At 42.6% G+C, this 23,066-nt stretch overlaps 2 protein-coding genes across 8 annotated transcripts in view; one reads left to right on the top strand and one right to left on the bottom strand.

Annotated features, from left to right (window-relative positions):
* The window catches only part of kif1ab (kinesin family member 1Ab), a 49,896-nt gene extending 45,709 nt beyond the window's left edge, over nt 1-4,187 (bottom strand). For all 7 annotated transcript variants that reach the window (XM_084139600.1, XM_084139594.1, XM_084139595.1 and 4 more), the window contains exon 1: nt 3,892-4,187. The gene's annotated coding sequence lies outside the window, so the exon portion shown is untranslated. The remainder of the gene's footprint in view (nt 1-3,891) is intronic.
* A 4,511-nt stretch (nt 4,188-8,698) lies between these two features.
* On the top strand, nt 8,699-22,810 carry LOC311098970 (alanine--glyoxylate aminotransferase-like). The gene is made up of 11 exons (XM_084139541.1): nt 8,699-9,090; nt 9,504-9,696; nt 9,846-9,910; nt 10,772-10,872; nt 11,009-11,079; nt 11,171-11,255; nt 11,415-11,513; nt 11,626-11,695; nt 16,243-16,338; nt 16,592-16,720; nt 22,071-22,810. Exons 1-11 carry the CDS (start codon nt 8,821-8,823, stop codon nt 22,176-22,178), a joined length of 1,287 nt encoding a protein of 428 aa, XP_083995667.1. The 5' UTR covers nt 8,699-8,820; the 3' UTR covers nt 22,179-22,810.
* Nucleotides 22,811-23,066: the final 256 nt, after the last annotated feature.

The following is a 23,066-nucleotide window of genomic DNA, read 5'->3' as shown; positions in this document are numbered from 1 at the left end:
TACCACTGTTGTGTCGTCGGCAAACTTAATGATGGTGTTGGTGTCGTGCCTGGCCATGCAGTCATGGGTGAACAGGGAGTACAGGAGGGGACTGAGCACACACCCCTGAGGGACCCCCGTGTTGAGGATCAGCGTGGCAGATGTGTTGTTACCTACCCTTACCACCTGGGGGCGGCCCGTCAAGAATTCCAGGATCCAGATGCAGAGGGAGGTGTTTAGTCCCAGGGTCCTTAGCTTAGTGATGAGCTTTGAGACTTGATGCAACTCTGATCTGTTCCCTATTTACATTTAATTGTTAGGGAACTACCACCACATACCTATTCAATGGGCTTTATTGGTATGGGAAACATATGTTTACATTGCCAAAGCAAGTGAAATAGATAATGAGAAATAAACAGTAAACATTATACTCACAAATGTGCCAAAGGAATAGAAACATTTGTCATATTATGGCTATACACAGTGTTGTAACAATGTGCAAACACATATCACTTACATTGGTACAGCACTCTCACTAATGGGTGCAACAAGTAAAGGCTCTTACAAGGCATACCTCCAAATTTGTGAGAAGGGTGCAATTCGGTGGAGTTCCTGCATGTGGGCATTTTCGGAAAGTATTCAGACCCCTTCCCTTTTTCCACATTTTGTTACGTTACAGCCTTATTCTAAAATGGATATAAACTGATTTTTCTCTCATCAATCTACACACAATAACCCATAATGACAAAGCGAAAATTGGTTTTTAGATTTTTTTTAAACAGAAATATCTTATTTACATAAGTAATCAGACCCTTTGCTAGGAGACTCGAAATTGAGCTCAGGTGCATCCTGTTTCCATTGATCATCCTTGAGATGTTTCTACAACTTGTTTGGAGTCCACCTGTGGTAAATTAAATTGATTAGACATGATTTGGAAAGGCACACACCCGGTGCATGTCAGAGCAGAAACCAAGCCATGAGGTCGAGGGCAATTGTCCGTAGAGTTCTGAGACAGGATTGCGTCGAGGCACAGATCTGGGGAAGGGTACCAAAAATTGGGGGAGAAGGGCCTTGGTCAGGGAGGTCACCAAGAACCCGATGGTCACTCTGACAGAGCTCCAGAGTTCCTCTGTGGAGATGGGAGAACCTTCCAGAAGGACAACCATCTCCGCAGTACTACACCAATCAGGCCTTTATGGTAGAGTGGCCAGACGGAAGCCACTCCTAAGTAAAAGGCATATGACAGCCCGCTTGGAGTTTGCCAAACGGCACCTAAAGGACACCAAGATTGAGCTCTTTGGCCTGAATGCCAAGTGTCACGTCTGGAGGAAACCTGGCACCATCCCTATGGTGAAGCATGGTGGTGGCAGCATCGTGCTGTGGGGATGTTTTTCAGCAGTAGGGACTGGGAGACTAGTCAGGATCGAGGGAAAGATAAACGGAGCAAAGTACAGAGAGATCCTTGATGAAAACCTGCTCCAGAGCGCTCAGGACCTCAAACTGGGGCGAAGGTTCACCTTCCAACAGGACAACGACCCTAAGCACACAGCCAAAACAATGCAGGAGTGGCAACACAGGAGTGGCTTCGGGACAAGTCTCTGAATGTCCTTGAGTGGCCAAGCCAGAGCCCGGACCTGAACCCAATCAAACATCTCTGGAGACCTGAAAATAGCTGTGCAGCGACACTCCCCAATCCAACCTGACAGAGCTTGAGAGGATCTGCAGAGAAGATTGGGAGAAACTCCCCAAATACAGGTGTGCCAAGCTTGTCGCGTCATACCCAAGAAGACTTGAGGCTGTAATCGCTGCCAAAGATGCTTCAACAAAGTACTGAGTAAAGGGTCTGAATACTTATGTAAATGTGATATTCTATATATAGTTTTTTATTTTTAATACATTTGCAAAAATTTCTAAAAACCTGTTTTTGCTTTGTCAATATGGGGTATTGTGTGTAGATTGATGAGGGGGGGAAAAAACAATTTAATCAATTTTAGAATAAGGCTGTAATGTAACAAAATGTGGAATAAGTCAAGGGGTCTGAAAACTTTCCGAATGCACTGTATATTGTTTAATTTTTATGCTACGACAGGTGGGAGGCGAGGGCGCTCCAGTAGAGTAGGTGGCGTTAATGGACAATAACGTTGGATGCCGACAAACCCCACAGAAGATGGGGCGGGGGCGACAATGGTAGCTAGCTAGCCATACACCAGTAGACAGTGTCCTTTGTCCCCGCCTGTTGGGCACTGTTTTCCCGCAGTTCTGTTAACAACGGCGAGGGTAGGTGTTCGGCAGGCGGGAGCGAAGGACACTGTGTGCTAGCTAAGCCAGCTAGTCTGGTACACAGCAGGCGGGAGCGACACCATGTGCTAGCTTGCTAACTAACTAGCTAGCACACGGTGTCACTAACTAGCAAGTTACCTAGCTACCTAACACACAGTGTCGCCCCAGCCTTTCAAATTCCCAAAATACAGAATGCCACTGTATTCTTGTACTGCATTCCAGTACATTTCTAGCAGTACAGTAGCCAGTGTGTTACTGTAAATATACAGAACAAATATATATATTTTACAAATTGTATGTAGCCTACTGTATTCTGTGGTGTACAGCATTCTCACTAATGGGTGCAACAAATACAGCATTTTACAAGGCGCACCTCAAAATATGTTAATGAGCCAGAGATTATTTCACTGCCCACAACATTTTCCCACAATGCACCATAATTCACAGTATGCTGCTGTAAATATACAGCAAAACAGGTAATACAGTACTTTAATACAGTATTTTAATTTGTCAATTTAAAGCAATTTGTTACAGTGTAGCACTACCTACCCTGCTTGCTAGCACCGACATGAGGGCAAAGCTAGCGTGGCTATCTGTATAGTCATCCCTCCTGTTATTTCTCTCCATCCTCGATGTGTATTCCAATGGGTGCGTCTACAATGCTGCAGCTGACAATGCCGACTCTCCAGCCTTGTCATACTGCACCTGCCTGGAGCCTTAGCTTATGAGCAGTATGTAGCCTAATTAGGGCCTACGTCGGTAGGCCTATTGCCCAAATAATGTCCCATCCCTTACAAAATGGGTTGGCTTGTTTCCTTGATTCTACAGACAGCAATAGGCTATCAACCCAACGCGTCTGCGAAAAAATCTCCCCAGGGATATCTTTCATGTGCACACCGTCAGAATAAAAATATTTTTGCCAGCATCACAAAACATACAGCCCGCTAAAAATAATGTAATAAATACATAAATTACATAATTGACAAGGATATTAAAGTGACAAATGTTATTATGCACCTACCTACTTCGTGGTTTTCTGTTTACACTCGAAAAGACCCAACATTCATAATGTAAATATTGTCATCTCCAACATCTTGCGCTGCCGCACCTCAATGCAAACGCACTGTCAAAGCAATAGGCTATTGGCCATCACTCCATTTGGTGCTATGCTATTCGCCCACTGTTAATATCGATGTCATTGAATTCATCCGTCCATAAATTCATCCCTGCGACACATAGGCAAATTCATGATTATCAGATGTAGTTGTTTATTTTGACTGTGAATCCGATTAAATTAAATAGGCTATTGCCAAGGTTATTCTTTAAATCTGTAAAAACAATTGTTTCACAATGTCTAATAATGTGGATGCCAATTTTCTTCGGAATAACAACACATTTAGCCTACATTATGCAAATAATCCAGACCTCACGCATAGCCTAAACATCTGTCGCAGTGTCCTTTTGAGATCCTTGTTTACTGCCCCAAGATAATGAAGAAGGGCCTCAAAATGGACATCCAAATAGACAACCCTGAGGAAGAGCCGAGCACCACCCTTGGTTCCCCACTGCGTCAACCCAAGGCCATGATCAAAAAACGTCTCATCAGAAAAGAACAAATCTCAATAGTTTTACCTAACCACCTCGAATTCGACGACCGCAGTGGGTTCCTCCTTGATATTTTTCCTCCCGTCGATATCAGCTAACAGCCTCCCTCAGTGTATCCATCCAGGGAGTATCTGCCCCGAGCAATAGAGAGAGACACAGAGAGCGAGAGAGAAAGCTAGACCACCCCAGTCAGGGCTATGGATGAGTGGGTTCTAACAACAGGGCATGGTACACAGTGGCGCGTCAGTCTGTCTGCCAGCTAGACATGGGTAGGGTAGGGGAGTGGACAGGGAGGAGAGAGGAGAGGAATGAGGCTGGATGGATGCAGGAGGCGAGCTCAGAGAGAGAAAGAGAAGAGAACGCCCTTTGGTTGGTCCACAGTAATAGGGCTCAGGTGACTCAACCAAGGCTGCTGGGAGTCAGTGATGACATCAGCACCATCGTAGTGGGAGCAGGCAGTAGAGATCAGTGATGCAGCACAGAGAAGGAGGGTGGAGGGAGGAGGGAATGAGGGAGACAGGGAAAGAAAAGGCAGGGAGGGGTGGGAGATGAGCAGGGGCCCATGTGTTGCCCCCATTATACAAAGCACAGATACAGTACTTTGAGGTGGTGTAGATCTCATTGGTTTCTCACTAAGCTCATTGGTTTCTCACTAAGCTAAACAGTAGAGAGTAAGGTTGTATCCCGAGTCAATGCATGTACACCTACAGTACTACACCAAACATGCATCCACTGGCTGTTCACTGGCTGTTCAGTGAATTAAGTCTTTGTTGTTTGAGTATTCAGCTGTGTGGACACTAGTTTGGGTCATTGTTTCTCGCAAATATGGTTTCTTTGTCTAGTGATCGCGACGGATTTGTGTTATTATACTGGACTGCAACACTATTACAGAGTAGAGAGCAGAGATATGTTAGAAATCTTCTAAGAAGTCACCAATGTTCTTGTATTTGTATTTTCATGAGTGATATCTCTGTGAAGTTAATATATTAATGGGATTTTCCTCCCTTCAAGATACTGTAGTTCTCTTCCGAGATATTCCAATGAAACTCTTTCTCAAATCAACTTACAAAGTCATCATCTTGAATAGACAATATCCTTGATCATATTCTCAATTAGAGCCAGGTCACAGAGGAAGCTGAGGAGGGTAGTAGAAGCTCAATGTTTCAACCCCATCTGCTGGACAGCTGTCACTATTACATAAGGCCGACATGGATAATGCATTATGATGTGGTTATAATGCATTGTAAGACCTGCCATAAGCAGCTATGACCACCTTATCATGTCTTATTTTCCTCTCTTAATATAATAATGATTCCGACTACATAACATCTTTAGTCAGTTGAAAATGTGCTACGTAGAGACATAAGATATTAAAGACTAATACATGCTTAGAACAATAATCAAATGTTTGAAGGTCACTATTTTGTGAACCTGTTTTGCAGTATTGACCTGTACAAGGATCCCAAAAATTGTCTGTGATGGACAGACGTCATGTCTGCTCTTCTGTAATCAGATAAGGAACGACATGATTTACGCAGGACAAACAGTGTTACGCTGGCACATTATTTGGACATGTGGGGCCAGTATATTCAGATTATGTTACACAGTACAGATGTCCTGACAGTACTCCTGATCATGCCACATTTGATTTCCCTTTACCCAAACCAAATCAATATACCCCTTCTCTTCCTTTCTGTCTGTCTCTTTCTCTATTCCTCTCACATTTAGCAGACACTATTATCCAGAGTGACTTACAGGAGCAATTAGGGTTAAGTACCTTGCTTAAGGGCACATCGACAGATTTTTCACCAAGTTGGTTCGGGGATTAGAACCAGCAACCTTTCGGTTACTGGCACAACGCTCTTACCCACTAAGCTACCTGCCACTCACCCCCTGCTCTCTCTCTCTCTCTCTCACCCCCTGCTCTCTCTCTCTCTCACCCCCTGCTCTCTCGCTCTCTCGCTCTCAATTCAATTGAATGGCTTTATTGGCATGGGAAACATATGTTAACATTGCCAAAGCAAGTGAAATAGATAATAAACAAAAGTGAAATTAACAATAAACATATCTCTCTCTCTCTCTCTCTCTCTCTCTCTCTCTCTCTCTCTCTCTCTCTCTCTCTCTCTCTCTCTCTCTCTCTCTCTCTCTCTCTCTCTCTCTCTCTCTCTCTCTCTCTCTCTCTCTCTCTCTCTCTCTCTCTCTCTCTCTCTCTCTCTCTCTCTCTCTCTCTCTCTAGTGCAAAGGCCATTGAGAGATAAACAGTCTGTCTAATTATTGACCACGTGGGACATCAGGGGGAGGCACACGGATCGTTCAAGATCCCATTGTGACATAATAGCTAAACCAGATTGGACAAACTTGAAGCCAATTCAACTGCCCCCTACTTCGAGTAACTCACAACTTTGTTTCGTCAAGCGAGGTACATTCTAAATTATTCATCCTGTCCACTATGCATTCATTCACAGTGGATGGCATATTGTTATACCTATTATATATGTTTCTGCATGGATTTCTCAAAATAAAGTTATGGCTATCACATTGAATTCTCATTCAATTGATCAATTTAAGGTGTGAATCAAAGGGCATCCAAACCAGCCATTTATTTTTGGAGCATATATTATAGTACTCCTTTAAGTAACTCCTTTAATTTAACTTACTCCTTCCTTCCTTGAACTCCTTTAAGTAACTCCTTTCATTTAACTTACTCCTTCCTTGAACTCCTTTAAGTAACTCCTTTTATTTAACTTACTCCTTCCTTCGTTGAACTCCTTTAAGTCGACAAGTTTAGTCCCGTGTAGCTCAGTTGGTAGAGCATGGCTTTTGCAACGCCAGGGTTGTGGGTTTGTTTCCCACGGGGGACCAGTATGAAAAAAATAAACATGTATGCACTCACTAACTGTAAGTCGCTCTGGATAAGAGCGTCTGCTAAATGACTAAAATGTAAAGTTGGTCAAAACTCCCATACTGAATGACTTCATTGTACCCACAATGATTTTTTTACTAAAATACTTCTAGTAAGTTGTGCTCAAGGCGTATTTCTGTCTGTAATAAAGCCCTTTTGTGGGGAAAACCGCATTCTAATTGTCTGGGCCTGGCTCCCCAGCAGTTTGACCTGGCTCCCTATGCCATCCCAGGCCCACCCATGGCTCCGCCCCTGCCCAGTCATGTGAAATCCATAGATTAGGGCTAATTTATTTATTTAATTTGACTGATTTCCTTTTATGAACTGTAACTCAGTAAAATCTTTGAAATTGTTGCATGTTGCGTTTTTTTTTTCCCCCAGTGTAAATGAGAAGTCACACCAACTCTATTTTTGTAAGTTGTGATAAAAAATGACATTTTTTCCCAGCATGCTCTACTGCAAATGATTTTTTGGAATCGTTTTTCATATCTGTGTTCTTGCATTTACATTGATTGATTGATCAATTAAATGTTATGCTACACAAAGATATATAATTTTTTCTAAACTAATCCAATCATTGAAGTTTTGCACCTGTTACTGAAATGGTTGTTCCAGTTTAAATGTCAGAATTTTGCAACCCTACTTGCAGGCCTGATGTGGCCTGTAAAACAACAAGTTTTATGATATATGTAATGGTTCAATTATGATTAGAAAGTCACTAGAAAGTCACTTCGTGAAGGCCACAGAGTTGACAATGAATGAATTCAACAACCATGTCTCTGTCACTAGCAAATACAGTCATGGGTAGTAACTCTACAATTCAATCAAAAAGACAAGGCACACTGGGAAATTATTGGAGGCGTGGCTTAGTGGGGGCATTACATGTAAGTATACCTTACTCAAGAAAACTCCATTTGTATTACTCATATGGAGGTAGTACTGCTCACTTCAGCTATTTAAGTTTCTTAACTTATTTTTTTTTAGGTAATTGGTTTCCTCAAAATGTTTGAGTAGCCAGAACTTATCCGTTTTTACAGTATACAATGCATGCTTCTTGGAACAGAAGAAAGTTCTCTCTTTCTATAACGTTGAGGTTTGCTTCACTGAAAGAGCTGGTTACAGCTAGCAAACCTCTGCTTTTATACAATGAATGAATGAATGAATTAACACATTTGTTTTTGAGTATAAGCTGCATGAAGTTGTTCTGGGACTTTTTCTTGACACATGAATCAGTGGGAAACGTTACTGTAGGTTGTTTTTCAATTATGGCCAACTCAAAATCCAACTTAAATAATGATCCAATAACCACAAAAGGCTATGTTACCTCACTTTTCAAGGAAAGGGCTCTAGACAGAGTGAAATATTGATTAAATTTGGTACACATGAAAGTGAATGTGCACTCTCTCACGTGTGTTGGCACGTCTCTTTGTTTGTCCTCTGTTCAGCCAATCCTCTCACTTAAAAAGGGTAGACTCCTCTAAAATCCTGAACAAATGCAGCACAAGGGGTGGGAAAGATCAACAGAGCACACACCTCCTGCAACAACCCAAAACCAAACTCAACTGGATCCAAGCATGCCTATTTCCAAACTGTGCCAAGGGGAAACCATTTCACCTGTAAAATAACCTCTCTAGTTACCAATAAAGGCATTCCATTGTCTCTTAACAAATGAGCAAATATTGGTAATAGTATAAACCCCCTCTACAACTTCACCCCTTCAAACTAGGAAACACATGCCTTCAGATGAATATGGTCATGATAATCACATGCTCTCATTAATAATTGGTCGATAATGTTAAAAAGTCTGTTAAAGTGAACAATCTTTAACAGTTGGTGCTATTCTAAGCAGGTGGTTGACAATATACTATAGAACATTTGAGCCAATTCCACCTCTGTGCAGAGTTTTTATATGTCCACGACGTGAGGCACGACGCTCCGTGCCCAAGAGGTCAAAGACCTGTTTGTTTTAAATCTTCACCAAAACCAGAAGTCAACTCCCTCTGTCTGTCAGTGCAAGTCACAGTCGTCGTAAACACCGGAGCGAGGAGCTAACGATGATGCAGCGGGCTTTGTTTCGCCGGGGAGCGCTGCTGGCGCAAAAGGCGGCTGTGGAGGTCTCACTGCTCCCGATGAGCGCGCCTCTCCAGCCGCGCCTTGACCGCGCCATGTCCTCGGTGACCATCCCGCCCCCGGAGTGCATGCTCCGGCCGCTCGAGGTTCCTTTCCGCTACCTGTTCGGACCAGGACCGTCCAACGTGCCTCCCCGCGTTTTAGCCGCAGGTGGTAGGGCAATTATCGGCCATCTGCACCCAGAAATGTTCGAGGTAAATGTGTAACCCCTATTGCTGATAAGTTCATTGTTTGATAACTATTTTTGACTTTTTGGCACCGCCAGAGGGGTTTCATTATCCAGCAGTTCTGTCATTTCTAGACTACTCAGTGCGCTTATAAATTCATGGTCAATATGAAGGAACACATTTAGGATATTATTTATGATTCCTAAATTGAGATGTGCATGAATATTTATTTTATTTTTATTTTATTTTAACAATTTATCGAATTATCAAAACAAGTCATGCATAATTGCGAATGCGTCAAATAAGCATTTTGACACATTTTACACTTCACAACTGATCCATCAACATTTGACAACGGATTTGATGAACCACTCATAATTAATCTATGTAGGCTTAGAACTACAACTGTTTTATTCAACAATTTGACGCGTTGCTTGTAGATCATGAACGACATCAAGAAGGGGATCCAGTACGCTTTTCAGACACAGAACAACATGACGATAGCAATGAGCGGCTCCGGACACGCAGCGATGGAGTGCGCCGTCTTCAACACCGTAGAACCCGGGGAGAGCGTGCTCGTGGCTGTCAATGGAATATGGGGAGAGCGCGTGGCTGAAATCGCCGAGAGAATGGGTATGTTTTACGCACGGTTTTACTCACGAGTTCAGCGGTCTCAAAACAAGACCAGCGTTTGCGGTTTGATGTAATTTGAGAACATTGTTTATGGCCTTGTATACATCTGTTTTGTCCGGATGTTAGACTTTCATCTTGCATTATTCCAGGTGCCAATGTTCACACGATGGTAAAAGCACCAGGTGGAATTTTCAGCAATGAAGAAATTGAAAAGGTAATTGTTTGTTAATGCATTAGGCCTACCAAAGTAGCATTCACATAGAGCTTGTTCAATACATGTTTCAATACAGGCTCCTCGGCAACTTCAGGGTTACCAACCCTCACCTGTGACCAATTCTACTTATACAGTGAGCCCCAAAAGTATTTGGACAGTGTACTCCAGCACTTTGGATTTTAAATGATACAATGACTATGAGGTTAAAGTGCAGACTGTCAGCTTTAATTTGAGGGTATTTTCATCAATATTGGGTGAACCATTTAGAAATTCAGTGGTGTAAAGTACTTAAGTTAAAATACTTTAAAGTACTACTTAAGTAGTTTTTTGGGGGTATTTAGAAATTCAGTGGTGTAAAGTACTTAAGTAAAAATACTTTAAAGTACTACATAAGTAGTTTTGGGGGGTAAATGTACTTTACTATTTATATTTGTGAAAACTTTTACTTTTACTTTACTACATTCCAAAATAAAATAATGTACTTTTTACTCCATACATTTCCCTTGATACCCAAAAGTACTCAGTACATTCTGAATGCTTAGCAGGACAGGAAAATGGTCCAATTCATGCACGTATCAAGAGAACATCCCTGGTCATCACTACTGCCTCTGATCTGGCTGACTCACTAAACACAAATGCTTTTTTTGTAAATTAACACTGGCAATCCATAAAAAAAATGGGGTGGCCACCCAACCAAATCTCACTTATGGCCCCCAAAAGGCTAGAGCCAGCCATGATTACAGTCATAGAGCCTATATATTAAGTTCATATAGGCAACATGGCAAGGGCTCTAACAATGGAGGGCATTTAGTGCCAAAAGTATTTAGTTTATTTGACTGCCTATCTCCTGTCTATCGATAGGCCCTGGCCAAACACAAGCCCGTTCTGTTCTTCCTCACACATGGAGAGTCCTCTGCTGGCCTCGCCCACCCCGTCGATGGCATTGGAGACCTCTGCCGCAAGTGAGACTCCGCTCCATCTCAAAACATACTACAGCATATCTCCACTGTATTTCTCTCAGTTCACACTTCTGATGAGACAATGATGACCACAGCTTCACATTCAAGCCCTAAATTCCTCTCTCCTCTCTCTCCTCAGACACAATACACTGTTTCTTGTGGATACTGTTGCATCTCTTGGGGCAACGCCTATTTTCATGGACCAGCAGAGTAAGACAGCTTCAGACACCTATTTCATTTTCAGTATGTCTGTCTTTGTGTATGGGTGTATGATGTTGTCATCATTTTCTTGTCTTTGTAGATATTGACATCCTGTACACTGGTTCTCAAAAGGCCCTGAATGCACCCCCTGGCACAGCACCCATCTCCTTCAATGAAAGAGCATGGTGAGGACTCTGTGTGGGTTTGTGTGCATGTGTGCATGTGTGTGTGTGTGTTGTAGGAGTGAGGGAAGAAAGAGGGAGAATGATTGAACGGAGACCAAGTGAATGTTTGAATTTTGAGAAATGTGGACTGACACACTTCCTCTTGAAACCCTCAAACAGCCAAAAGATGTTCAACAGGAAAACAAAACCAGTGTCCTATCTCTTTGACATGACCCACTTGTCTAACTATTGGGGAAATGATGGTCAACCAGCCAGACTGTAAGTCTACAGTATTCTCAATGAACAGTACTTTATTATGAGAAAATCTCCCATCCTAACTTGGTGAATTAATAATAAATTAATAACAATCTTTCATTTTGCCCCGTTTCAGATATCACCACACAGGACCAGTGTCTGGGTTATTTTCCCTGAGGGAAAGTCTTGCTATTCTTGCTGAGAAGGTATAGTGGCTATTTATAACAATCTTAAAATCCTATTGTCTTTTTCTTATAGCCACAGTGGAGAATGAGCTGACCATTTGTTCCTGACGTGTGTAGTCCATGAATCCAGAAATAAAATGTCCACATGTTGTTTGCCATAAAAAATAAGGTTACATTTATTCCATATCTTGGCTACAAAATGTTACAAAAAGTAAATCAAAATAATGAGGATAAAAATAAGATATTTAAGCTGTAACTTGAGCATTATTGGATCAAACAATCAAACAATATCACAGAGACAAAGGAAGCACGGTCAAAAGACAGTATGGGCTCCAGCCAGCCATTCCCAGTAGGCCTCTGTACCCATGACTATTTAAGCCATCTCCAGCCTGCAGAGGGAGGCATAGACACTTACAAGTGATTAATATCAGTCAAACAATATGACAAATAAACAGAATGGCATATAAACAATAACAGAATTCTAATTTATACAAATAACAAAACCTGCTATTTGGCTCTTACATACCGGCCCCTTATTGTATGTAACGTGAGGCAACAACAATTATCTGAACATGTTTGCCAAAATGTGTGGGTGTATGCATAGCCTTTGTTGTTGGTCAGTCCATAATCATCTGAGTGGATTCTTGCAGTAGGCTTTTGGAGACAGGACTCTTCAGTTAACCTGTTTTAGTGCCTTCTTCTGTTCACCAACCTTCCACTCTCAGGCATGGCTGCTGTATCCAGATATTCTTCCACTTTCAAAAGTCCATCTTCTGGCACTGGATTCAACTTGTCACTTTCTTTTTGGCTGCTAGATGTTATCATTTCCAAGTCTGCCATTTTCTCTCCAGGCCTCCAGAGGAATCTTGGGTCACAGATTCTCCTTTTATTCTCCTCTGTTTGCCATTGCTTTGTGATACTCACGGCCATGTATATCAGTCCCTTCAGTACTTTTTCAGCAATCAACTCCACATGGACATTTTGTTTGCTTGGGTTACCAACACCTTCAGGAAACCAATCACCTTTTGTCACCTTGGTTTTCTTTAGGTCCTCTTATGCTACTGCAAATGGAGTGTTCTGCTTGTCCAGGATCTTTTCTCCATTACACTTGAGAGCCTTTGGTAACTCTTCCTCTGTGGGAAATAACAACGTCAAATAACTTTTGATGTCTTTATCCCTCTTTGCCGCGTTCAAGTTGTCAGCATGAAGCATTTTCTTTCTTGGAGGAGTCTTATCCTTGGATTCCACTTTCCTCTTTTCAGGGAAAACTGCAACAACAGCTTCATTCTGATCGCTGACATGTTCACTCATTTCATTTCACTACCCGGGCTATTTGCACTGCCCCCCCCCCCCCCCACCCCATCATTTTACGCTTCTGTTACTCTGTTAATTATTTATGCATAGTCACTTTAACTCTACCCACATGTACATATTACTTCAACTACCTCAACTAGCCGGTGCCCCCGCACATTGACTCTGCACCGGTACCTCCCTGTATATATAGCCTCCCTACTGTTATTTTATTTTACTTCTGCTCTTTTTTTCTCAACACTTTTTTGTTTTATTCTACTTTTTTTATTTAAAATAAATGCACTGTTGGTTAAGGGCTGTAAGTAAGCATTTCACTGTAATGTCTGCACCTGTTGTATTCGGCGCATGTGGCCAATACAATTTGATTTGATTTGATTTGATTTGCACTCTACACCTCAGAGTTGTTGTCAACTGCTTCACCACCTGGCAAACTTGCTATGCTCTGACCTTTCAGACTTCTCCACTTTCTCACTGAAATCAGTGTCACAGTGGCTAGTCGGGTCCTGCAGGTTGATCAAGGAGATGCTACTGCATTCTCTATGTGGACCGCTTACCACCCAATCATAGTAGGGTCTTGACAGCATACGGGCCTTCTACTTGTCTATGGATCACCTGCCAGGGCTCCATTACTTGTGATGCATTTGTTCCTATTAGCAATCCAATGTCAGCATGTATGTGTGACAGCTTAACATCGCCCAGATATGGCCACTTGGACAGCTCATCTTGTCTGGCGATGTTTCCTTTGTCACTGGTAGGTTTTTGTGAGTGCAAACTTCAGGTAGTTTAATGAACTTGTTGGTGTCAAGCCGACTCACCTCTGACAAGCCTTATCTGACCCATGGTACGCAGCAGGACGTTCCTTCTTGTTCCTGTAACATTCAGCTGCTGAGCCAGTTTGTCGGTGCAGAATGTTGCTGAGCTACCTGGGTATAAGAATGCATATGTTAGCAATACCTTGTTTTCTTTGCTGGATTTCACATGAACCGGTATGATGGATAGAACAAACTCCTCTTCACCGGCTCAATATACCCACATGCATGAAGCGAAACCAGTGCACTGCTCACAGGTATTCTGAGTGTTCCTGTTCCTCTTTTCTTTAGCTCCATATGAAGCACACTAAGGTGGGGTTAGTTGCACACATTCCATATGAGAGGCCTACTACAGTCTCTGCTCATGGGACCCTTGGTCAGACAACCAAAGCAGATGCCTTTCTCCTTTAGAAAATGTATCTTCTCCCTGTGCAACTTCTCCTTTAGTAATGGACAGAGTTCCAGTGTGTGACCACCACTGCAGAACAGACAGACAGATAAACATAGGGTTTAAAAGCTTCTATTCACCTGGGTCTGTTGTGGTTGTTGCTTGAACCCTGACTCAGCGGTTGCTACACTGGTGGCAAAGGTGTACTTGTGGTCTATGGGTTTTAGCCTTTACCTCTGGTTTGGCAAGTTTGGATTTGATGTTACCTCCGTCACAGTTGACACTTGATTCTTGAATGTTACCAAACACAGGGTCAGAAAATACTGTATCTTGACTTGTTTTTTAATTAACTGAACCAGGTCACTGCATTTTGCCCTGCTGCTCCGTCGCTCTAGTAGCTCACAGGCAGTGCACCTCCACCTTTCTCTTAGCTTGTATGGAAGTTTCATGTACTATTATGTTGGATGCAAGATCCCGTTCCTCCATGTAATCCATTTCCTCCATAGCATTTCAGCACCCTCTGAGATATAAAGCAAAGGCCTGCAGTGCTTTGAGGCCTTCAGCCTTGATGGTAAACCAACCAAGGGACTTATTTCTGCTGAATGCAGATGCCATCTGATATTCATTACCAAAGTTATCTTTGAGCAGTTTCTTAGCTTTTGGGTAGCCTCTGTCATGAGCCATTTGCTGACAGCCCCTAGGCTTTCCCCTGGTGTACTGCTCAAGAAAATACAGCCTGTCCTTAGCACTTTCTGTTCTGCTTTCAATTACATGTTCAAATGATCTGATAAAGACCTGTACTGCATGGGATCTCCAACAAACACAGTGATCTTCTGTGGCAAAGCAGAAAGATGCTGTTTGACTAGAATGTCAGTCATGTCATTTAGCCTCTTTAAGATGTTAGAGGTTGTCATGTTCACCATTGTCCTGTATGGTAGGGTTTCTTGCCTTCTCTCCCCTATGACCTCCATGTGAATGGGTCGGTTCAGAAGGTCTGCCTTGGCCCTGTCCATGTTAATGGCCTGCAGACTTGAGTTAGGGACCTGTGCAGCTGTATGGTCTCTCCTCTGAGCTCTGTGTGAATTAGCTTGCCCAGAAGATGTGTTTAGTGCAACATGATCTTCGTAGGCCTGCAAAACTGGACTACCGTAAACTTTCAATTAAACGCTGAGTCTCAAATAGCCACCTGTCCCTTTTAATATCCGGGAATGGCACACATTTCAGCAAATAAATGCCTGCTTCAAATAAACAGCTCGGTCTAAATGAATTGTTTACGAGGTTACCATGAATTACTATGAATTGTTTACAAGGTTTAATCTTTGATTTGTTACATTAAATAATTCAGTAACGACTCAAACAAATTATGGCAGTCATCCATTTTTATCGCCAGTAAGAAATTGCTGAGAACTGCTAGCTAACTGGCAAGCACAAAAACAGTCAACAACTTCGGGGAGTGCACACCCCCATAAATCGTCCGGTCACCATCTAGTGGCGAAAGTAAGAACTGACGAAAATGCACAGTCAAAGAGGAGAATAATTATTGTCAAGGGTTTTTATTTTTTTAAATGTTAATAGAGGCATACTAAGACAAAATAAATGTGACACAGTGTGTACATGATAACACAGTGCAGGAAATTAAGAAATATATTAAAATGTTGGAAGTGAATGCTGGAATTAAACAATTAACTATGCAAATTAGCAAAAGCTGTGTGCATTAAAGAAATAGACGCCTTGCTCAAAAAGAAGCCTGTCTCTAATAAGCGCCTGTTGTGTTTAGTGATTTAAGCAAATAAACGGCAGGCTATTAATTGAAGTTTTACGGTAAGCATGTGATTCACTGAGACCTCCATGAGGTGCACTGAGCTCTCCATAATGGAAGAATAACCTAAATGAATAAACCATGTTTAGGTTTATTCTGATGCAGTCCTATTAGCTAATTACTTTGAACATTGCTTCTAATTCTCTAAATACATCAGAAAAATGTATTTACTACCAGCTTTGGACCAGTTTCAGGCTTACTGTGCCTGTCCATTCAGTACCCAGTCTTTGTCTCCCCATAGGGGCTGGAGGAGTCCTGGAGGCAACACAGGGAGGTGTCAGGGTACCTCTGGAAGGGCCTGGAAGACATGGGGCTCAAGCTATTCATCCAGAACAAGGTAAAATACTTGCCGTGCATCTGAAATCGCACCCTATTCAGTGCACTACTTTTGTCCAGATGCTATTTGCATATAAAGTAATGCAGTATGGAATAGAGTGCCATTTCAGACAGATTGTCAACAAACAATTTACATTTTACAATAATAGTGTCACTTTAACATCCTCTAGTTTCATGGCTGGTGCAATTCCTTGGTCTTGAATTTCACAGAGGTGTGTGTCTAAATGTGAGACCGTGATATTTTGTACATGCAGGACCTTAGGCTACCCTCCGTCACCACCATTGCCATTCCTGAGGGCTACAACTGGAGAGAGATGCTGCAGTACATCATGAAGCACCACAATATGGAGATGACTGGGGGCCTGGGACCCTCCGCTGGCATGGTGAGTGTGAGGGGAATGTTAAAGTTCTAGCTAATTGCCTATACATACAGTGAGGGAAAAAAGTATTTGATCCCCTGCTGATTTTGTACGTTTGCCCACTGACAAAGACATGATCAGTCTATAATTTTAATGGTAGGTTTATTTGAACAGTGAGATACAGAATAACAACAAAAAATTCCAGAAAAACGCATGTCAAAAATGTTATAAATGTATTTGCATTTTAATGAGGGAAATAAGTATTTGACCACCTCTCAATCAGAAAGATTTCTGGCTCCCAGGTGTCTTTTATACAGGTAACGAGCTGAGATTAGGAGCTTCTAGTGCTCCTAATCTCAGCTTGTTACCTGTATAAAAGACACCTGTCCACAGAAGCAATCAATCAGATTCCAAACTCTCCACCATGGCCAAGACCAAAGAGCTCTCCAAGGATGTCAGGGACAAGATTGTAGACCTACACAAGGCTGGAATGGGCTACAAGACCATCGCCAAGCAGCTTGGTGAGAAGGTGACAACAGTTGGTGCGATTATTCGCAAATGGAAGAAACACAAAAGAACTGTCAATCTCCCTCGGCCTGGGGCTCCATGCAAGATCTCACCTCGTGGAGTTGCAATGATCATGAGAACGGTGAGGAATCAGCCCAGAACTACACAGGAGGATCTTGTCAATGATCTCAAGGCAGCTGGGACCATAGTCACCAAGAAAACAATTGGTAACACACTACGCTGTGAAGGACTGAAATCCTGCAGCGCCCGCAAGGTCCCCCTGCTCAAGAAAGCACATATACAGGCCCGTCTGAAGTTTGCCAATGAACATCTGAATGATTCAAAGGAGAACTGGGTGAAAGTGTTGTGGTCAGATGAGACCAAAATGGAGCTCTTTGGCATCAACTCAACTCGCCGTGTTTGGAGGAGGAGGAATGCTGCCTATGACCCCAAGAACACCATCCCCACTGTCAAACATGGAGGTGGAAACATTGTGCTTTGGGGGTGTTTTTCTGCTAAGGGGACAGGACAACTTCACCGCATCAAAGGGACGATGGACGGGGCCATGTACCATCAAATCTTGGGTGAGAACCTCCTTCCCTCAGCCAGGGCATTGAAAATGGGTCGTGGATGGTTATTCCAGCATGACAATGACCCATAACACACGGCCAAGGCAACAAAGAGTGGCTCAAGAAGAAGCACATTAAGGTCCTGGAGTGGCCTAGCCAGTCTCCAGACCTTAATCCCATAGAAAATCTGTGGAGGGAGCTGAAGGTTCGAGTTGCCAAACGTCAGCCTCGAAATCTTAATGACTTGGAGAAGATCTGCAAAGAGGAGTGGGACAAAATCCCTCCTGAGATGTGTGCAAACCTGGTGGCCAACTACAAGAAACGTCTGACCTCTGTGATTGCCAACAAGCATTTTGCCACCAAGTACTGAGTCATGTTTTGCAGAAGGGTCAAATACTTATTTCCTTTATTAAAATGCAAATCAATTTATAAAATTTTTTACATGCATTTTTCTGGATTTTTTTGTTGTTATTCTGTCTCTCACTGTTCAAATAAACCTACCATTAAAATTATAGACTGATCATGTCTGTGTCAGTGGGCAAACGTACAAAATCAGCAGGGGATCAAATACTTTTTTCCCTCACTGTAAGTACTAACATGAATCTGTTTATTAACCATTGCATTTGATATGGGAGTTGAAACCCTGTATGTAGCACAAATTGGATGGTTAGACTACCGATGTAGAGAAGAAAGCACCTTGTTTTTGTCAAGGCTGTCCCACTAAGCATTTGACATCAGGCGACATCTTTTGGACCTCTTGTTTTGGTCCTCCATCTTTTTTTGGTGCGGTCCGGACCGGCCTTGATTTCAACGTCCACAGATATCCGGAGCGGCCTATATTTGGCCCAAACATAGACATTCAGTGGCCTCCCGAGTGGTGCAGTGGTCTAAGGCACTGCATCACAGTGCTAGCTGTGCCACTAGAGATCCTGGTTCGTAGCCGGCCGCGATTGGGAGGCCCATGGGGCAGCGTACAATTGGCCCAGCATCATCCAGGGTAGGGGAGGGAATGGCTGGCAGGGATGTAGCTCAGTTGGTAGAGCATGGCGTTTGCAACGCCAGGGTTGTGGGTTCGATTCCCACGGGGGGCCAGCACTCACTAACTGTAAGTCGCTCTGGATAAGAGTGTCTGCTAAATGACTAAAATATAAAATGTTCAGATTTGGTTAGGTCCGGCCTTGATTTAGCCCAAACATAGACATCTATAATTGGTTCAGATCTGAACCAATCATAGACATTTATTTTTCACAAGTTTGGACAGCACAGAAGAGTACAGCAGAGTACAGTAAAGAAAAGTAGAGTATACTGTATTGTACCCTACTTTACTCTAACTCTACTGAACTAAACTGTACTCTACTGAATAAAACTTGACTGTCCTGTACCGTATCGTAATGTACTGTGTTCTACTGTGCTCTACTGTACTGAACTATGATGTTCAAACTTGGTGAAACATAGCCTAGACTATGATTTGCTCAGATTTTGATCAGGTCCACACCTTTGGCAGCAATTACAGCCTCGAATCCTCTTGGGTATGACGCTACAAGCTTGGCACACCTGTATTTGGGGGGTTTCTCCCATTCCTCTCTGCAGATCCTTTCAAGCTCTGTCAGGTTGGATGGGGAGCGTTGCTATTTTCAGGTCTCTCCAGAGATGTTCGATCGGGTTCAAGTCCGGGCTCTGGCTGGGCCACTCAAGGACATTCAGAGACTTGTCCCGAAGCCACTCCTGCGTTGTCTTGGCTGTGTGCTTAGGGTCGTTGTCCTGTTGGAAGGTGAACCTTTGCCCCAGTCTGAGGTCCTGAGTGCTCTGGAGCAGGTTTTCATCAAGGATCTCTCTGTATTTTGCTCCGTTCATCTTTGCCTCGATCCGGACTAGTTTCCCAGTCCCTGCTGCTGAAAAACATCCCCACAGCATGATGCTGCCACCACCATGATTCACCGTTGGGATGATGCCAGGTTTCCTCCAGACGTGACACTTGGCATTCAGGCCAAAGAGTTCAATCTTGGTTTCATCAGACCAGAGAATCTTGTTTCTCATGGTCAGAGTCTTTAGGTGACTTTTCTTCAAACTCCAAGCAGGCTGTCATGTGCCTTTTACTGAGGAGTGGCTTCCGTCTGACCACTCTACCGTAAAGGCCTGAAAGGTGGAGTGCTGCAGAGATGATTGTCCTTCTGGAAAGTTCTCCCATCTCCACAGAGGACCTCTGGAGCTCTGTCAGAGTGACCATCGGGTTCTTGGTCACCTCCCTGACCAAGGCCCTTCTCCCCCGATTGCTCAGTTTGGCCAGCCGGCCAGCTCTAGGAAGAGTCTTGGTGGTTCCAAACTTCTTCCATTTAAGAATGATGGAGGCCACTGTGTTCTTGGGGACCTTCAATGCTGCAGACATTTTTTGGTATCCTTCCCCAGATCTGTGCCTCGACACAATCCTGTCTCGGCGCTCCATGGACAATTCCTTGGTTTTTGCTCTGACATGCACTGTCAACTGTGGGACCTTATATAGACAGGTGTGTGCCTTTCCAAAACATGTCCAATCAATTGAATTTACCACAGGTGGACTCCAATCAAGTTGTAGAAACATCTCAACGATTATCAATGGAAACAGGATGCACCTGAGCTCAATTTCGAGTCTCCTAGCAAAGGGTCTGATTACTTATGTAAATAAGATATTTCTGTTTTTAAAAAATCTAAAAACTCAATTTCGAGTCAGTAAATTTGCAAACATTTCTAAAAGCCTGTTTTTGCTTTGTCATTATGGGGTATTGTGTGTACATTGCTGATATTTTTTTAAATATTTAATCAATTTTAGAATAAGGCTGTAACGTAACAAAATGCGGTAAATGTCAAGGGGTCTGAATGCTTTCCGAAGACACAGTCCAGTCAGTGCATTCAACTAAGACAGAGAAACAACAACATTTCACAGTCATAGCAACCGTTACTCAGAATGTTATTGTAGATGAAGTGGTCAGTTATTTCATTCTGTATGTTGGACTATTTTGAACATTATCGCTGCTAGTTTTAAAGCTTTTGAAAAAGCTAACATAAGTGCATGTGATAGATAGGAGCAATAATACATACACTATATATACAAAAGCATGTGGACACCCCTTCAAATTAGTGGATTCGGCTATTTCAGCCACACCCGTTGCTGACAGATGTATAAAATCGAGCACACAGCCATGCAATCTCCATAGACAAACATTGGTAGTAGAATGGCCTTACTGACGAGCTCAGTGACTTTCAACCTTTCCAACAAGTCAGTTCGTCAAATTTCTGCCCTGCTAGGGCTGCCCCGGTCAACTGTAAGTGCTGTTATTGTGAAGTGGAAACATCTAGGAGAAACAACGGCTCAGCCGCGAAGTGGTAGGTCACACATCTCACAGAACGGGACCGCCGAGTGCTGAAGCACGAAGCGCATAAAAATCGTCTGTCCTCGGTTGCAACACTCCCTACCGAGTTCCAAACTGCCTCTGGAAGCATCGTCAGCACAATAACTGTTTGTCGGGAGCTTCATGAAATGGGTTTCCATGGCCGAGGGAAGGCCCTTTCCTGTTTCAGCATGACAATGCCCCCATGCACAAAGCGAGGTCCATACAGAAATGGTTTGTCGAGATCGGTGTGGATGAACTTGACTGGCCTGCACAGAGCCTGACCTCAACCCCATCGAACACCTTTGGGATGAATTGGAACTCCGACTGCGAGCCAGGCCTAATCGGCCAACATCAGTGCCTGACCTCACTAATGCTCATGGCTGAATGGAAGCAAGTCCCTGCAGCAATGTTCCAACATCTAGTGGAAAGCTTTACCAAAATAGTGGAGGCTGTTATAGCAGCAAAGGGGGGAACAACTCCATATTAATGCCCATGATTTTGGAATGAGATGTTCGACAAGCAGGTGTCCACATAATTTTGGTACTGTAGTGTATCTTGTTGCAATCTTCCGTTGGCTGCTTTTTAAATTTATTTTTATTAAGAGGCGTGATAAACTATTATTGTGATACATACTTAATTGACAATGTATAGCAGTTGAAATTTGGCCATAGAATCAATGACTGAAAAACACATTTTCAATGTCTGTAAATGACATATTTTCAACGTCCGGAAAATATGTATTTTTCCCTTTCATTCAGCACCTAAAATGCACCTGATTTCAACGTCTAGAAAATATGTGCTTTTGACGTCCGTATAAGACATATTTTCAACGTTATTTTGCTTACTGGGGTGTCTTGAGCAATTATTTGATGGTTGTATTTCTCATGTGAGCTCTCTCAGTGATGTGTCCACCATTTTGTTTCACCCCAGGTGATACGCGTGGGTCTGATGGGATACAACTGCCAGAAGACCAATGCAGACATGGCACTGGCTGCCCTGGCCGATGCTTTGAAGAACTGCAAAAAGAGCAAAGCATAAAGAAGGTTTATTATGCCTTTTAATACCATAAACAAACATGCATTTGGCTATGCTGGAGGACACCTGGAATGAATGGACAAAGGCGTCAATCTGTGAAAGTTGTATCACGGGTGTTTGTGAGCACAGAGATTTTAAGCACAAATGTGAAAAGACAGATTCCGACATACATTCACGTGAAACTAATTTCCTAATAGAGACTTTGTAATTATTGTAGATGGTAAATGCTCTCCAGGGTAATAATATAAAATATATGTTTGAAAGAGTCAATAAAATATATACAATTCTGTCAAATGTGTCCATCTTACCTTGCATATTCAGGAAATAAATGGTTGGCTTGTGATGTTAAATTGCAGGCGCAGATGCTCTGATTTTAACACAATTTGGAGCACAGTTGAGAAAATAACACATTGACTAAACAATGGACTAATTAGAAAAATAAAAGCAGTATTCTTCAATGTGTGAGATATGAGGTGTGTCGTGAGAAGAGGGTCAAATGCATGCGTCTCATGGCCAATGCATGAGAGTAACATACCTAGTGAAACAGGTGATATGTTGTTTTTTCTTATTTATTTGAATGTTTTGTGTGCGTGTTCAGTACTGTCTAAAGCCCTTAATTAAATGCTACCATAATCGATGTGTGTCCTTCCCACAAAGGCTGTATTGAACCCCAACAGATCAGTTGAATAAAAACAAATGTAACAATTAAAATGATCTAATTGTGACGATTTTACACCATTATCTCGATAGTGTTAAGTTTATTCTGCTTATAAAAGCTTAATATTAAAGGCCCAGTGTAGTCAAGAATTTGATTTTCCTGTGTTTTATATACAGTGCATTCGGAAAGTATTCAGACCCCTTGACCTTTTCCACATTTTGTTACATTACAGC

This window comes from Coregonus lavaretus (assembly GCF_964263955.1).
Source record: "Coregonus lavaretus genome assembly, chromosome: 23".
NCBI lineage: Eukaryota > Metazoa > Chordata > Actinopteri > Salmoniformes > Salmonidae > Coregonus > Coregonus lavaretus.
This window is presented reverse-complemented; position numbering and strand designations above follow the sequence as displayed.

What these genes read in the sequence shown, in the direction of transcription:
- LOC311098970 (XM_084139541.1), top strand. Translation starts at nt 8,821, where the DNA reads ATGATGCAGCGGGCTTTGTTTCGCCGGGGAGCGCTGCTGGCGCAAAAG. An exon ending in TATTTTCATGGACCAGCAGA is followed by an intron (nt 11,080 to 11,170) that starts GTAAGACAGCTT and finishes TTGTCTTTGTAG; the next exon opens with ATATTGACATCCTGTACACT. An exon ending in GATGGTCAACCAGCCAGACT is followed by an intron (nt 11,514 to 11,625) that starts GTAAGTCTACAG and finishes GCCCCGTTTCAG; the next exon opens with ATATCACCACACAGGACCAG.